General features: G+C 64.3%; 2 protein-coding genes across 2 annotated transcripts in view; both read left to right on the top strand.

Moving 5' to 3' along the window:
• LOC130581463 (signal transducer and activator of transcription 5B) overlaps positions 1-10875 on the top strand; it is a 14374-nt gene extending 3499 nt beyond the window's left edge. Inside the window, exons 2-19 of the mRNA XM_057379576.1 lie at positions 3919-4056; positions 4201-4357; positions 4440-4529; positions 4868-5042; positions 5117-5247; positions 5957-6108; positions 6181-6336; positions 6419-6598; positions 7283-7370; positions 7471-7593; positions 7735-7827; positions 7941-8147; positions 8316-8410; positions 8477-8607; positions 9232-9402; positions 9603-9654; positions 9846-9953; positions 10022-10875. Of these exons, the coding sequence (XP_057235559.1) occupies positions 3929-4056; positions 4201-4357; positions 4440-4529; positions 4868-5042; positions 5117-5247; positions 5957-6108; positions 6181-6336; positions 6419-6598; positions 7283-7370; positions 7471-7593; positions 7735-7827; positions 7941-8147; positions 8316-8410; positions 8477-8607; positions 9232-9402; positions 9603-9654; positions 9846-9953; positions 10022-10148 (2364 nt within the window). The 5' untranslated portion in view covers positions 3919-3928 and the 3' untranslated portion in view covers positions 10149-10875. The remainder of the gene's footprint in view (positions 1-3918; positions 4057-4200; positions 4358-4439; positions 4530-4867; positions 5043-5116; positions 5248-5956; positions 6109-6180; positions 6337-6418; positions 6599-7282; positions 7371-7470; positions 7594-7734; positions 7828-7940; positions 8148-8315; positions 8411-8476; positions 8608-9231; positions 9403-9602; positions 9655-9845; positions 9954-10021) is intronic.
• A 489-nt stretch (positions 10876-11364) lies between these two features.
• On the top strand, positions 11365-14454 carry GHDC (GH3 domain containing). The gene is made up of 8 exons (XM_057379533.1): positions 11365-11618; positions 11701-11831; positions 11906-12482; positions 12737-12920; positions 13012-13083; positions 13192-13325; positions 13480-13568; positions 13669-14454. Exons 1-8 carry the CDS (start codon positions 11387-11389, stop codon positions 13867-13869), a joined length of 1620 nt encoding a protein of 539 aa, XP_057235516.1. The 5' UTR covers positions 11365-11386; the 3' UTR covers positions 13870-14454.
• Positions 14455-15457: the final 1003 nt, after the last annotated feature.

Here is a 15457-nt window from a genome sequence, read left to right as displayed (position 1 = left end):
CTGGGGGTTGTGAGTGAAGCTGGGGGGTTCAGGTGAGTGGGTCCCGTTTTCCCCCATTCCAAACTCCWGCAGGGGTTCCTGGGGTCCCGTCCAGCTCTCAGCCAGCCAGGGGGSTCGGTGCCACTGACCTGCTGAGGGACAGAGGCTGTGCCTGCTCTGGCCACGGCCAGGTGTGAGTGGCCGAACCACAGAGTGTGTCAGCCCCACTGCCCGGCGGGCACCCCGCGGGCGGCACTGGCAGAGGAGGCTGCCAGCAGTGGGGGCAGGCTGTCCTGCGCAGGCAGCTGACATTTTGGAAGGAAATAGCTGCTCTCTGCTCCTTCCTGTAGTGCGCAGCCAGCGAAACGGCCGCCCGGGAGCCSGGCTGTGCCCGCCGAGAGCCGCGGCCGGGCTGTCCTGGGGCCGGACATCGGAGCGGCGTGGGGCAGAGCGGGGCCGGACCCTGGGGAAGGGCTGCTGCAGGACGGGACACCCCACACCAGGCTGCGGGAGCCCTGGGGTGAGCTGGAGCGGACGGGGGGCCGCTGTGAGCGGAGAGCGGGGTGTTTGTGTTGGGGTAACCGGAGCCGCTCGCTGCTGTCACCCCACCGTGCCCGGGGCCGGATCCCGCCCTGGAGGGACCTCGCTTGGGGCTGCCCACCTTGGAGGGCTGCAGGACACCTTCCCTTAGGGGACAGGGGCAGCGCTGGCCGGGGCAGCACCGGAKCCCCTCGGCGGTGGCCCCGCAGGGTGCAGGGTCCGGCCGTGCGGCCACAAGCGGGGCCGGCTCTGACCTGGAAGCGATCGCGGGTTCCCGGAGGTGCCGAGAAACCACGTGTCCGTGTTTACTGCGGCGGGAGGCGCAGCGGGCGCAGGGCCGCTCCTCCGGAGCCCAGCGCCGCGCCCCTGCCGCGGGAGGACAGCGCTCCGGACACCGCCGGGCTCCGGACAGCCCCCGGCCAAAGGGCAGTGCCGCGGCGGAGGGGAGCGGGGCGGGGGGATTACAGCCAGAGCGCTTTGCTGTGGTGTTCCCTAGGGTTTTGCTGGCCCTTCGAGGCGTGGGTYAGGGCAGAGGTTGCTTTTGGGGGCTGTGCCAGCAGCAGGGCAGGGGTGTCCCTCTCAGAGGAGCCCTCGGGATGAGTGTATGTGTGCAGCCAGCATCCCGCGCACAGTCTGCGTGTGTTTGGATTTTGCCGTGCCCGTGGCACGTGGGAAGGTGCCGCTGCTGTTTTCAGTCTGTGAGGCATTTCCCTTCTGGCTGCCCACGGATGTGCTCCGGCTCTCCTGCAGCTCGGGACTTGTTGCTGCCGCCGTGGCTGCGACCCTTCCCCGGTGTGGTCACACCACTCCCCTGGCTGTGCCCAGCCCCAGCGGAGCTGCCGCCTCCCCCGTGCTCACCCTTTCCTGCCCTGCTGCCTCTGCCTGCCTGAGTGCCAATTTTGGGTGGGTTTCTCCTGTTTTGCATTGGGTTTGGCAGTGCTTCCCCATCAGCAGCGGGCAGCAGGGTTGTAAGAGGCAGAAGCAATGACTGCTGGCATCTCCCTCTCTGCTGTTCCCACAGCTCTGGGGTTCCTCCCCACAGCTCTGGGGTCTCTCAGCAGCGGCCCTAACCCGGGGAGCTGCTCCCTGTGCCGCTTTACAGGCAGAGAGTCTCCGGTGAGCGCGTTGCTGTGGCTTGTCGAGTGCTGCTGGTTAACCGAGCCGCAGTGACGGGTGGGTTCCAGCTCGCTGCCAGCGAGTAAATGCAAAGTAGCCCAAACCACGACAATTATCTGCCTCTTGCAGTTGTTGGAGCGCGCACGGGGCCGGCGGCTGCAGCGTGGCTGACCCACGGCAGTGCTTGAGGCTGCAGCCGCCCTGCTGGGRCTGGAGGTGGCACTGGGGTGGGTGAGTGTCCCTGGGCACGGGGGTGAATCCCTTGGGTGGTGCCACCGAGGTGCTGGGCATGGTCCCAGGAGCGGGAGGCAGGGCTGCCTGGAAAGGCTGGCAGGTTTTTGGTGGTATCATGGTGCTGCAGCTTGTGCTGAAACGGAGCTGCTGTGTTGAGTCACAGGGACAAACATCTGCCCGTGGCAAGTGGCACTGGTCACTCGTGCTGGGGTGGTCAGGGTACCCTGCAGCCCACGGGGAGGTTTGGTTTGTCCACAGGTGAGGCACAAGAGACAAAAATGAGGTGCTTGGAGAAATGGCATGTCCTGCTGCATTGGCAATGTCTGTGGAGGTTGTGCCCAAGCCTGGTGCAAATGGTGTTTTGGGGCACACACCAGGTGGGTTCTGCCTGCACAGCCCCTTGTAGAGGCGGATGGGATGCTGGTGTTCCTGCTCCCGACTGGCACTGGCCAAATGCAGTGCCTGCTGTCTCGCCACAGAGCAGCCAGAGGCTCGTTGCTTAACAACATGCTGGAGTGGAGTAGGAAGTGTTTTGTCACTGTGAGATGGGAAGAGATCACCATTTTATCAGGCAGGGCAGTGTCTGTTTGCTCTGTGTCCATGCAGATGTCCCCGCAGTCCTGGGGACTTCGGTCACTCTGTGGTGTGGTGGCACTGGCRTGGCTGTTCCTGGCTCTGCCCCTTATCAGGCGTCCGCAATTCCCAACAGCAGCATGTCCTGCTGTCGGCCATCCCACCTTCCCTTTCCTCCTTGCTGGCGTTCTTCTGCCTCCCCAGGCCCCTCCTTGCCAGCAGCGTTTCCARCTTGGTGATTTCTGTGAATGTGGAAACGTTCCTCCCTTTTTATAGGGGAAAAATTCATTTTTAGCCAGCTCAGGGTTATTGTTCCTCTTCCTGTTCGGGGGCGGGTGTGCCTGGCTCAGGGGCTCTGGCTGTGGCTGCTCCGCTCGGACCCACTGCCACTGTCCCCCAGTGTGTGCCCCTGACCATATGACAGCACTTTTGGAGCCCTGTGGGCCACTGGGTGTTTGTGAGGCTGAACAAAATGCTTTGGGGACAGGGGGAAGCACRGCCCCCGCTGGCTCAGTCCCTCTGCTTGTCGCCAGCCYGTTCAGTGATCAGGTCCTGTTCTGRTCACCCGGCCTTGGGACATGCCCGAGGCCTCTCTGCCCTGYCTGGCCCCTCTGTGTGCTGCCAAATCCCAGATGGGTTGGATGTGAGTGTATTTAAATGTTGTTTACTGCATCTCCTCATGCAGGGGAACYTTGAGCCCCCCAGGCCCTCCCGTGTCGCTCACCATTGTGTCACCCTCAAACACCCAACTGCAGGTTGTTCCTGCAGCTCCCTCGAGCCACGGGTGTGACTGCCCAGGGGATTACACACTGGATTTTAGTGGAGGTGCTGTCACCACATCTCACCCCTGCCTGCCTCCAGGGGAGCCAAGGCTGTGTGGTGCACAGAATCCCTGCATGGAGCCACCCYAAAAACTGCTTTGGGGAGGTTTGTGCGTCCCCACCAGGACATGGGGCACACAGTGGGGACTCCTCAGGGACGGTGTGGGGTTTTGGGGCTGGGGCTGCTCCTGCGTGTCGGCACTGCCAGGGTGTGGGCAGCAGCGGGGTGAGCGCAGCGGGGGCCTCTGCTCTGCGTCACCCTGGATTTCTGGGCAGCCCTTCCTCCCCCTGGCCCGTTTCCTCATTCGCGTGGCCAGCCGTGGCTGCCATCCCGTGGCGCGGCGAGGGGAAATGAGAACCATGTGGAGAGGCCGCGCAGAGGCACGTCCCTGGCTCCGGGCACCCCCAGGGCTGTTCCTAGAAAAGAGGGGGTGACTCAGAGCCAGGGTCCGCTGCCCCCGCGTGTCCCTTCTTTCAGCAGCTGCAGACAGCGCTGGTAGCGCCCGAGACTCCATCCACTCCAGTAAAGGGTTCGGGAACACGGAGAATCCTGCAAAGGGAGCAGGGCCAGACTCCTCTGCCTGAGTCCTGCAGGTGCCCTGACAGTGCTCTCCCTCCCTCCCTCCCTCCCTCCCTCCCTCCCTATTTCCCGCAGGTGCTGAGCCATGGCGGTGTGGATCCAGGCCCAGCAGCTCCAGGGAGAAGCCCTGCGGCAGATGCAGGCGCTCTACGGGCAGCACTTCCCCATCGAGGTGCGGCACTACCTGTCACAATGGATCGAGAGCCAGGCATGGTAGGTCGGGGTGTCCTGTCCCCAGAGGTCCCCAGAGGTCCCCAGAGATCCCCAGAGGTCCCCAGAGGGGTGCTGGGCTTGGCAGCGGCCACCCCGAGGGGCTGGTGGCTCCCCACTGCCCTGACACCGCTCTGCTCCACGCAGGGACTCCATTGACCTTGACAACCCCCAGGAGAACGTGAAGGCCACGCAGCTTCTGGAGGGGCTGATCCAGGAGCTGCAGAAGAARGCGGACCACCAAGTGGGTGAGGACGGCTTCCTGCTGAAGATCAAGCTGGGGCACTACGCCACGCAGCTGCAGGCGAGTGGGGGGCCGTGGGCAGGGCTGTGGGGCCAGTGGGGTCCCTGCCCCGTGCCTGGCTCAGGCCGTGCTGTCCCCACAGAACACGTACGACCGGTGCCCCATGGAGCTGGTGCGCTGCATCCGCCACATCCTCTACCACGAGCAGCGGCTGGTGCGGGAGGCCAACAACGTGAGTGAGGGTTGGGATGGGGAGGGAGAGGGTTCTGCAGGGTTGGGGGGATGCTCTGGGGGTCTCCTTCACGATGAACAGCCCAGTGAATTCCTCACTGCCTTGTCGTTTCACGCATTAGCTGATCTTGGATTTGACGTTCTAGAAAGTGCTGCTGTAACTGCGGGTCTTGTACTGGAGGCTGTGTTTTTGTACTGTATTTTTGTGCCACTTTTTGAGAAGTATTGGTAAAGAGTTTGCTTTTATATATATATGTATAAATATAAAAACTTCTAAAATAAAACATGAATAAACAAAGACCSCCTCCCCGTGCTGAGTGTGCCCTGTGCCCCATTCAGAGCCCTTCCCCAACCGGCTCCCTGGTGGACGCCATGTCCCAGAAGCACCTGCAGATCAACCAGACCTTCGAGGAGCTGCGGCTCATCACGCAGGACTCGGAGAACGAGCTCAAAAAGCTGCAGCAGACGCAGGAATACTTCATCATCCAGTACCAGGAGAACATGCGCCTCCAAGGTGGGTGGGGGGCCGAGGAGCACGGGCCCGGGGTGCTGACAGGACCAGCCCTGACRTTGTTCCCTGTCCCCCAGCCCAGTTCTCCCAGCTGTCCCAGCTGGGTCCCCAGGAGCGCATGTCACGGGAGACGACGCTGCAGCAGAAAAAGGCGTCGCTGGAGGCCTGGCTGCACCGYGAGGCGCAGACACTACAGCAGTACCGCGTGGTGAGTGATGGCAGCCTGTGACAGACTGTCCTCTGCTATGTGTGATGCTCTGTGACACTGTCCCTGCTACCTGTGACACCTTGTGACATTGACCCTGCACCCCATGACACCCTGTGACACTCTCCCTGCTCCCCATGATGCCCTGTGACACTGTCCCTGCACCCCATGATGCCCTGTGCTGGTGTCCCTGTGCTCCATGATGCTGTCCATGAAGCCCTATGACACTGTCCCTGCTCCCCATGATGCTGTCCATGATGCCCTGTGACACTGTCCCTGTGCCCCGTGACACCCTGTAACACAGTCCCAGCTCCCCATGATGCCCTGTGACACTGTCCCTGTGCCCCGTGACACCCTGTAACACAGTCCCAGCTCCCCATGATGCCCTGTGACACTGTCCCTGCTCCCCGTGACATCCTGTGACACTGTTCCTGCTCCCCACAATGCCCTGTGACACTGTCCCTGCTCCCCATTATGCCCTGTGACATTGACCCTGCACCCCGTGATGCCCTGTGCCACTGTCCCTGCTCCCCATGACACCCTGTGACACTGTCCCTGCACCCTGTGACACTGTCCTTGCTCCCCACAATGCCCTGTGACACTGTCCCTGTACCCTGTGATGCTGTCCATGATGCCCTGTGGTACTGTCCCTGCTCCCCATGACACCCTGTGACACTGTCCCCACTTCCTGTGACACTGTCCCTCCTCGCAGGACCTGGCTGAGAAGCACCAGAAGACGCTGCAGCTGCTGCGCAAGCAGCAAACRACCATCCTGGACGACGAGCTGATCCAGTGGAAGCGCCGGCAGCAGCTGGCGGGCAACGGGGGCCCACCCGAGGGCACCTTGGACGTGCTGCAGACCTGGTGAGTGCCCGGCGGGGCGGGATGGCACACGGGGTGCTGACCCCGGTGCACGCTGAGCCCGGCTGCCCCCAGGTGTGAGAAGCTGGCGGAGATCATCTGGCAGAACCGGCAGCAGATCCGCCGTGCCGAGCACCTGTGCCAGCAGCTGCCCATCCCGGGCCCGGTGGAGGAGATGCTGTCAGAGCTCAACGGCACCATCACCGACATCATCTCTGCCCTGGTCACCAGGTATTGTTGGGCACAGCTGGGYGGGGGGCTGGCTTGGCCCTGCCCTGCCCTGCCCACTCCCCTGACCCCCCTGCTCCCCCAGCACCTTCATCATCGAGAAGCAGCCCCCCCAGGTGCTGAAGACACAGACCAAGTTTGCGGCCACCGTGCGGCTCCTGGTGGGGGGGAAGCTGAACGTGCACATGAACCCACCCCAAGTGAAGGCCACCATCATCAGCGAGCAGCARGCCAAGGCCCTGCTGAAGAACGAGAGCACCCGCAAGTAATGCCAGGGGCTGGGGCTGCTGGGGGAGTGGGGTGTGCTGGGGAGGGGAGGGGGCTGCACTCACACTGTTCCCAGTGCTGGGGGCTGGGAGTGTGGGTGGCTGGGGGTAGCAGGGCATGGTGGGGAGGGGGCTGCACCTCTCACTGCTCTCAGTGCTAGGGGCTGGGGTTAGTGGGGTATGGTGGGGAGGGGGCCGCACTCACATTGCTCCCAGTGCGGGGGGCTGGGAGTGTGGGGCAGGGTGGCTGGGTTTAGTGGGACATGGTGGGGAGGGGGCTGTACCTTGCATTGCTCCCAGTGCCAGGGGCTGGGAGTGKGRGTGGGGGTGCTGGGGCTAGCAGGGCATGATGGGGAGGGGGCTGCACCCACACTGCTCCCAGTGCCAGGGGTTGGGAGTGTGGGTCATGGTGGGGAGGGGGCTGCACCCACACTGCTCCCAGTGCCAGGGGCTGGGAGTGTGAGTGGGGGTGCTGGGGCTAGCAGGGCATGATGGGGAGGGGGCTGCACCCACACTGCTCCCAGTGCCAGGGGTTGGGAGTGTGGGTCATGGTGGGGAGGGGGCTGCACCCACACTGCTCCCAGTGCCAGGGGCTGGAGTTAGTGGGGTGTGGTGGGGAGGGGGCTGCACTCACACTGCTCCCAGTGCCGGTGGTCCCCTGATTTTGTGCATTCCCGTGGCAGTGAGAGCAGCGGGGAGATCCTCAACAACTGCTGCGTGATGGAGTATCACCAGGCCACGGGGACGCTCAGCGCMCACTTCCGCAACATGGTGAGCGCCCCTGCTTCCCCCTCCTGTCCCCTGGTGTCCCTCTGTGTCCACCCCGGTGTCCCCAGCTGTTCCTCTGTGCTCACCCCTCGGGTCCCTGCAGTCCCTGAAGCGGATCAAACGCTCGGATCGCCGCGGGGCTGAGTCGGTGACAGAGGAGAAATTCACCATCCTCTTCGAGTCACAGTTCAGCGTTGGTGGGAACGAGCTGGTCTTCCAGGTGAAGGTAAAGCCACCATGTCCCCTCTGCAGGCGAGCCATGGGCATTGTGCCCGCAGGGATGGGGCTGGGCTGGGGCCGCAGGKTGCCCGTGGGTGATGCTCCCTGGATGCCCCACATCCCATTGTGTTCTCTTTCCTCTCGGCAGACACTGTCCCTGCCTGTGGTGGTGATTGTGCACGGCAGCCAGGACAACAACGCCACGGCCACCGTGCTCTGGGACAATGCATTCGCTGAACCTGTGAGTGCCAGTGCCATGGGGGGCAGGACTGACCCCATCAGCCCTGAAACAGGGAGTAGGGACATGACAGAGGYGTCAGGGAGAGCTGGTGCTGACCCATCTTTCTCCCCCAGGGCCGTGTGCCCTTCGCCGTGCCCGATAAGGTGCAGTGGCCGCAGCTCTGCGAGGCGCTCAATATGAAATTCAAAGCGGAGGTGCAGAGCAGCCGTGGGCTGACCAAGGAGAACCTGGTGTTCCTGGCACAAAAACTCTTCAACAGCACCAGCAACCACCTGGAGGAATACAGCAGCACCACGGTGTCCTGGTCCCAGTTCAACAGGGTGAGCAGCCTGGGTTCGGAGCCCTGCCAGGGCTCGTGCTGAGGGGGATGGAAGGGAACACCCACCTGGGGGTCCCCGAGTCTCTGCTGCTGCACCCAGTGTCTGTGCTGTGTCACAGAAGCTCAGAGGCTGGCGATGGCAGCGCTCATTTTCTGAGGGTTTCAACAGGAAAACCTGCCCGGGAGGAATTACACCTTCTGGCAGTGGTTTGACGGGGTCATGGAGGTGCTGAAGAAGCATTTGAAGCCGCACTGGAATGACGGGTAAGAGCCGCCCTGCCCCGTGCTGCCCGGCCCGAGCCCCGAGCCCTGACGCCCTACTCTGCCTAGGGCCATCCTGGGCTTCGTCAACAAGCAGCAGGCGCACGACCTGCTCATCAACAAACCCGAYGGGACCTTCCTCCTGCGCTTCAGCGACTCGGAGATCGGCGGCATCACCATTGCCTGGAAGTTCGACTCCTGTGAGTGTGCCCTGGGAGCTGGCACCCCTGGAATGAGTGTCCCTGGCCCCAGCCTGAGGCTTGGCCATCTCATGCCACCACCGTGGGGTGCTGGCASTGCCACGGCAGGGCACACTGGAGCCATCCTGGGAAAGGGGCGAGCGCAGGAGCCCGCAGAATGCCTTGGCTGTGCCACGGGGAGTGGTGCTGTGGGTGTGCCAGGCCCAAACGCTGGCAGCAGCGGGGAGGAGGGACCAGGCTGGACCCTCTGACCCAGCCCTGGGGACTGATGTGGACTGTACAAAATGCAGTGACTCAGTGGTGCTCCCCAGGGCAGGAGTTTTCAGGGGTGGCCTGACCCCATGCAGGATGCTGCTTCTTGTTTGTGACAGCGTCCTTTGGAGGGTTGCATGGCTGAGAAGCCCCATGGAGCCCCAAGGTTGGGGAACCTGCCCCCCAAGTGTCAGGATGAGGCCAGATCTGCCTTGGCTTTGCTGTGCTTCCTGCCTTTTCCCATTTTTTGCTTCATCCTCAACTGTTCATGCTCTTTGGTGCTTGAAGTGACCTTGCAGCCCATGTCCACAGCAGGTCCAGGAGCTGCTTCAAGCTCTGGTAGTCACCGTGGTCCTCGCTCTTGTCTTGCAGCTGAGAGGATGTTCTGGAACCTGATGCCTTTCACCACCAGGGACTTCTCCATCCGCTCCCTGGCCGACCGCCTCGGGGATCTCAATTACCTCATCTATGTGTTCCCCGACCGGCCCAAGGACGAGGTGTTCTCCAAGTACTACACGCCGGTTCTCTGTGAGTCCACGCCAGGTAGCGCTGTCCCTTCACCCCCTGTGCGTCCCCTCCTTTGTTCATCCAGCCAGGGTGGAGCTGGTGTTCTCAGCATCCCCCTGGCCCACGCTGGCCCCATGGGGGCTCTGCCTCTGGCCACGAGTGAGCCCCCAGTGCTGCCTGGGGTCGTGGCATGTGCTGGAGCCTGGGGCCTCAGTGCTGCCTTCTTYCCTCTCTAGCTAAAGCTGTGGATGGATATGTGAAGCCACAGATCAAGCAAGTGGTGCCAGAGTAAGTGTGACACTGAAGGCGGATCCTGGGCAGGGTTTGCCGTGGGTTCCCAGCGTTGAATTGGCTGGGTTGGGTGGCAGTCCAGGGCGCTGTGGAGCTCAGGTCTGGGTGCTGAGCTTTGGGAGACACCTTGGCCATTTGGGTGAACCAATCCTGTCCCATACCAATGCTCATGAGACCCATCCCCACAGGTTTGTCAATGCATCAGGCGATTCTGCCTCTGGAGGGGCCACCTACATGGACCAGGCGCCCTCTCCAGCCGTCTGCTCCCAGCCTCATTACAACATGTACACGCAGAAGTAGGTATCACATCTCCTGTCCCCRTCCTACCGCGGCTGGTCCCCCCCTCACCCCCTGCCTCCCGCAGTCCCGACCCTGTGCTGGACCCYGAGGGTGATTTTGACCTGGATGACACCATGGATGTGGCGAGGCACGTGGAGGAGCTGCTGCGGCGCCCCGTGGACAGTCAGTGGATCCCCCACGCCCAGTCGTGACAGCCCCGTGCCTGGTCCCTTGCCCCGGGCCCCGGCGCTGCGGGGACTGTGCTGTGTTCGTGTCTCTGTGCCAGGGGACAGCGGGAGGGCCCTGCCCCCAGGATTTGCTCTGTGCTGCCCCGAAACACAGGCTGGCGTCCAGCTCTTTGGTGTTTATGCCCTTGTATAAACGGCAGCGGATTTGTCGCATGGTTTTTCCTGTATGTTCCTTTTAAGAGGCCCAGCTTCGGCTTTCCGCTTCTGCCAGCGCTGGCCCYGCGGCTCCCCCGTTCCCCCGTGGGGCCACCGGGGCGGGGGCCGCCAGCCYGGCCTCAGGTTCGCTTTCGCAGTCGTCACTAAGAATGTACGTGTCGCCTTCTTGTTCTCCCCCGTGGCTCCGTTCCCAGGGGTGCGTGAGGGCAGAGGGCAGAGGGGGGGTTCGGCCAGGGCTCCCCCAGCCCGTGCTGGTGCTCTGCTCCGCTGTGGCAGGGTCCCTGGACCTCATCTTCTCCTCTGCCCGCAAGGATGCAGGAGCCCCTCCGGCTCCCGGCCTCGGTGTCCCCTCTGGAGCCGGTGAGGGTGGCAGGGTGCGAGGGCACCCGGCGAGGGCAGTCGGGTGGGCAGGGGGTTTGGGGAAGCGGAGGCCTCTGCCCCCCGCCTCTTCCCTCGCTTGGGCGGGAAACTCTGGGGTCCTGGCCATGTTATTTTTCTATCACAGAGTAAATAAAGCACGGAATATTTTTGTAACACAAAAGCTCTGGGTGCCACGTGTGTCTTGGGACAGAGGGGGGACCCTCAGCAAAGCTCTGGGGTGCACSCGATAAATGCTGGGGCTGGGCCCAGGGTTCGGGGTCCCTGTCCCCGAGGGCAGGGTGGTCGGCCCTCCGTTGGCACAAGCTGAGCGGATCCGGGGAGCTCTGTCTGGTGGGGAGCAGGGGTTGGGCTGGGGCTGAGGCCGTTTTTCCGGGTAAAAAGCAGAGTAAACCGGATCAGTTGCAGTTTTCCCGAAGGAGCTTGCTCTTGATGGAGGAGCAGGGGGCGCTGGTACTCGGGGTTCAATTGCGGTTGAATTCCCCGCCAAGCGGGGGGCTCCGGGGGTGCTGTGTAAAGGCGAAAATGAAAATAAAAGTAAAGCGGGGAGGGGGGGGCGGCGCCGGGCGCGATAGTTCTCCGTCATTTCTGCCGGAGGCGGAATAGCCGGGTGGGCGAGAGGGGTCCAGGGCCGCGTCCCTGCTCTGGGGCGGCGTCCGCGTTCCGCGATGCTGCCGGCGGTGGCGGTGGCGGTCGCGGCGGTGGTGGCAGTGGCCGTGACCATGGCTGTGGCCGTGGCTGTCCCCGCCGTGCGGCACCGCCTCGTCCGCTCCGCGCTGCGCAGCGCCGGGGACCGGTACCGGCGGCGGCTGGAGGCGCTGGGCAGCGATGTGCGGCTGAGCCAGGAGCGGCGGCTGCGGCGGCTGCTGGGCACCGGCACCGGCACCGGGATGGCCGGCGGTGAGCGCGGGGCTGCGGGAAGGGGCGCGGGAAGGGGCTCGGTCCCGTGGTTGCCCCTCTCACCTCGTGCCTCTCCCRGCAGGCTCGGAGGAGTTCCAGGAGMGGCATCCCCTGGGGCAGCCCTGTCGAGACGGAGCGCCGGGGGATCCGGTTCCCCCGCTGCACCTCCGGGCTCTGCTCCGCGGCTGCTGGGACACCGACCCTCCGCTGCAGGTGCGGGGAGCGGCGGGCGGGGTGGGCGCGGAGCCCCRCGGGCTCTGCCCTCCTCACCCTCTCCTCTCTCGCAGGGCTCCCTGCTCTACCTGGATGCGCTCGGCGCCGCCTTCCCGCGGGCACTGACCCKCCGGGGCACGGCCCTGCTGCACTGGACCCCTGGCTGTCCCCTCGCYCCGGCGGGGTGGCCGCTGCCCACCCTGTACTGCACTCCGGCCCTTGCGGGCACGCTGCTCTCTCGGGCCGCCGCGCTGCGGGTGCAGCTGCTCTTTGCGCTGAGGCAGCRGGCGCTGCGCGTTCTGGAAGCCGGGCTGGCAGCCGAGCTGCACGACGCGCTGCTGGCCCTGCGCACCGAGTGGCCCCAGCTGGCCCAGGAGCTGGCGCTGGGCAGGCTGAGCCCCCAGCCCGGGCTGCCCGAGGAGGTGCGGGAGCGGCTGCAGGCATTGCTGAGCCCTGATGCTGCCCGGGCAGCGGAGCTCCGCGCCGAGTGCGCCCGTGGCTTTGAGGGCATCGCKCTGCGTCTGTGGCCGCAGCTGGAGGCGGTGGTGGTGAGGACGGYGCACGGAGCAGAGCGGCTCTACTGCGACTCCCTGCGCCAGGGGGACTGCCAGGGGCTGCCCTTCTACTGCCCCTTCTACCGGGCGGCAGGATGTGAGTGTCCCCCGCTCTGGGGTGTCCCCGTGGCCTGCCCYGGGTGTCCGCAGGGAGCTGCTGCCATATGGCAGCACAGATCTCCCTGCCCCGCCAGATGCTGGTGCATCTSCGTGCTGCTGTTTCCTACAACCTGGAAACAGCTCTGTCCTGGCACCAGAAAAAAACTGTTCCCCCTTGGAGGGGGCTGAGGCTTGTKTGGGCGAGGATGGGAGGATTTGGGGCTCTCATTGACACACACTGCCTCTGCCCAGCCCTCCTCGGTGTAAACCTGTGGCCAGGGGAGCCAACACCCCGATTCCTGCTGTGCCCTGACTGGGCTTTCTACGAGTTCCTKCCCTGCCCAGCCAGCAAGGAGCCACGGACAGCGCTGCTGGATGAGCTCTGGGACAGCCGCGAGTATGGGCTGGTTGTGACAGCCCAGCCAGGAGAGTACAGGTGACCCTGCTGCCTGCCCTGCAGTCCTGGGGGGCTGCCTGCCCCAGCCCCATGCACCCACCTCCCCTTCACACCCTCCCTGCCCGTGCAGGTGCCGTACCGGGGAGGTGCTGAGGGTGGCCGGCTTCCACAAGCAGTGTCCCGTGGTGGAACCCGTGCGCAGGTGAGGACACCCCAATCCCTGCCCCTCACCTCGGGGATTTGGGCCCATGYACTGGCAGGGTGTTCACAGGAGGGTGCCAGTGACCCACCCTGTGTCCCTGCACCGCAGTGAGAGCCAGACGCTGAGCGTGCGAGGCGAGAGCATCCCTGAGGAGCAGTTCTGCCAGAGCCTGTGCCGCACCTTGAAAATGTGGCCGGGTGCTCGCCTGATTGACTACGTCTGTGCAGAGAGCAGCCTGCTGGGTGAGTTCCTCCCTCACTGGATCTGTTTGAGTCCCCCTGAAATGTAGCTGGCACTGCCTGTGTGTGCCCAGCGGGGCTGGGGGCTGCCCCTGGTGTGTGCCCAGCAGGGTAGGGGGCTGCGGGCAGCTCTGTCATGCCCACGGTGCCGCTCCAGGTGACTCTTCAGGGCCCTGTGCCCCCCACTACGAGGTGTTCATGGAGCTGCAGGGCCTGCGGGATCTGTCAGAGGGGCAGCGCTACAAGGTGAGCAGGACCTGGGCTCTGCTCTGGGTCTGTGTGGGGTGGCTGAGGGTGCTGGGGAGGTGGTGTGCGGCCAGCACAGGCAGCTGCCCTCTCCTTACAGCTGGACCAGTGTCTCCAGGAGGATTTCCCYGTCTACAAATCTTTCCGCTTCAAGGGCAGCATTGGGCCCCTGCGCCTGCACCTGGTGAGGCCTGGGAGCTTCACCCGGCTGCGGGAAGCGCTGGGCTCACCCCTGCCCATGCCCAGGGTGCTGCGCCAAGAGCAGCTGCTGCGGCTCCTGCAGGGATCAGTCATCTCCTAGGGCAGCCTGGGAGCCCACAGCCCTTCCATCCTCAGGCTGGGCATCATCTGGGGCAGGAGGGGATGAGAGTGYCCAGCCCCAAGGGTTTGGCTGAGTGGAGCAGATGGAGGCGGCGAGCTTGACCGTGATCTGTGGCAGCAGCAGCACCCCTCAATGCTGCCATGGGGATGGAGCAGGAGTTTGGAAGCATCACAGGACAGTGGGGTCCTGCAGCTGCAGCACCCCCCTTACTCAGTGCCTTGGCAGCACCTGGAGCAGGTGCCCATGCCTCTCCCAAGGGACACCTCGGCCATCACAACCCATGGCTGAGGCAGAGGGCACAGTGGAAACCTCTGCAGGAGCAGGAGGAGCAGAAGAGCCATCACTGGAGCACTGGGGCCCTGTGGCAGTTTGTCCCCTGGCAGGGACACTGCAGGCAGGGCTCAGGTGGCTGCTGGTGGCAGGTGCCACAGAGCATCCCCAGCCGGGCTCCAGTGCATGGCCACTGGTGTAAGAATAAGCTCCAGTGAGGGCTGCTTTTAATATTTTTAAAACCAGATGCAAAATAAAGGAGGATTATCTCTTAAAAATAAATAAAGGACCATACTCTGGAATTGATTTTTTTAGACTATTATTTTTAATCCTCATTAAAGAGATTGCTCGAGCAATCTGACTGCTCGGGGGGCTGAGGAATTGCTGCTGTTCTCGGGGGTCCTGGGGAAGGGACAGCCATGAATATTTAACCGGCTGGGCGGCTGCTGCGCTCTGCGGGCACCAGGCTCTTTGTGCCTTTGAGGCGCACGTGTACCATCGGGAGGGACTGGTCATTTCCCCTCCTGCTCATTAAGGGTTATTTCAAGGGCTGGCGAGGGCGTGTGGGGCACCTGCTGTGCCGCAGCTGCTGCTGGGGGCAGCCGGGCCGTGGGCAGGAGACGATGTCTTGAACACGGCTCACACAAAGCARAGCATCATCCCCGCCAGGGATGGACCGAGGCCTGCTCCCCCATCYCTGCTGGGAAAAAAACGGAGCAAAATCTCTGCTCCAGGTCGGGGAGAAGCTTTGGAGCGAGCTGGGGCACCCCGCAACAAAAGCCTTGAGCCACCAGCCTGGAAGAGCCGTGCGGGGCCAGGGCTGCACTGGGCGGCTCTGCTCGCTCTGCCCTGCCCGGGAAACACCCCAGTGGGAGTGGAGGATGGCGGGGTGGGACCCGCTGGGCAGGGCCAGGCTGCCGAGTGTCCGGCCCTGGATCTGGGTTCACATGCCAGGCTGCAAGGTGCAAGGTCGATTTCGAGCGCCCGGCTGCAGGGTGCAGCTTGTTTTGGGTGCAGGCACGWTTGTGCTGCCGGTACCAAGGCTGGAGGGTGCGGGTGCCCGGCTGCAGGGTGCGGGCTCGGCCGGGTCCCACCGGGATGGGGCGGCTGCCGGGCCCGGGCGCTGCGGTGCCGGGAGGAGGCCGGGGATGCCCCGGCGGTGGAAGATGCCGGTGCCCGGTGCCCGTCCGCGCCCCGCCGCTGCAGCCCGGGGCGGGGGGGCCGCGCCGGCCCCGTCCCCATCCCCATCCCCGCCGCGTCCCCGCCCCCGGCCCGGCCCGTCCCCTCCTCCCGGCCG

This window comes from Malurus melanocephalus, unplaced genomic scaffold (genome assembly GCF_030028575.1).
Source record: "Malurus melanocephalus ecotype Western Australia unplaced genomic scaffold, MMel_1.1 scaffold_411, whole genome shotgun sequence".
NCBI lineage: Eukaryota > Metazoa > Chordata > Aves > Passeriformes > Maluridae > Malurus > Malurus melanocephalus.
This window is presented reverse-complemented; position numbering and strand designations above follow the sequence as displayed.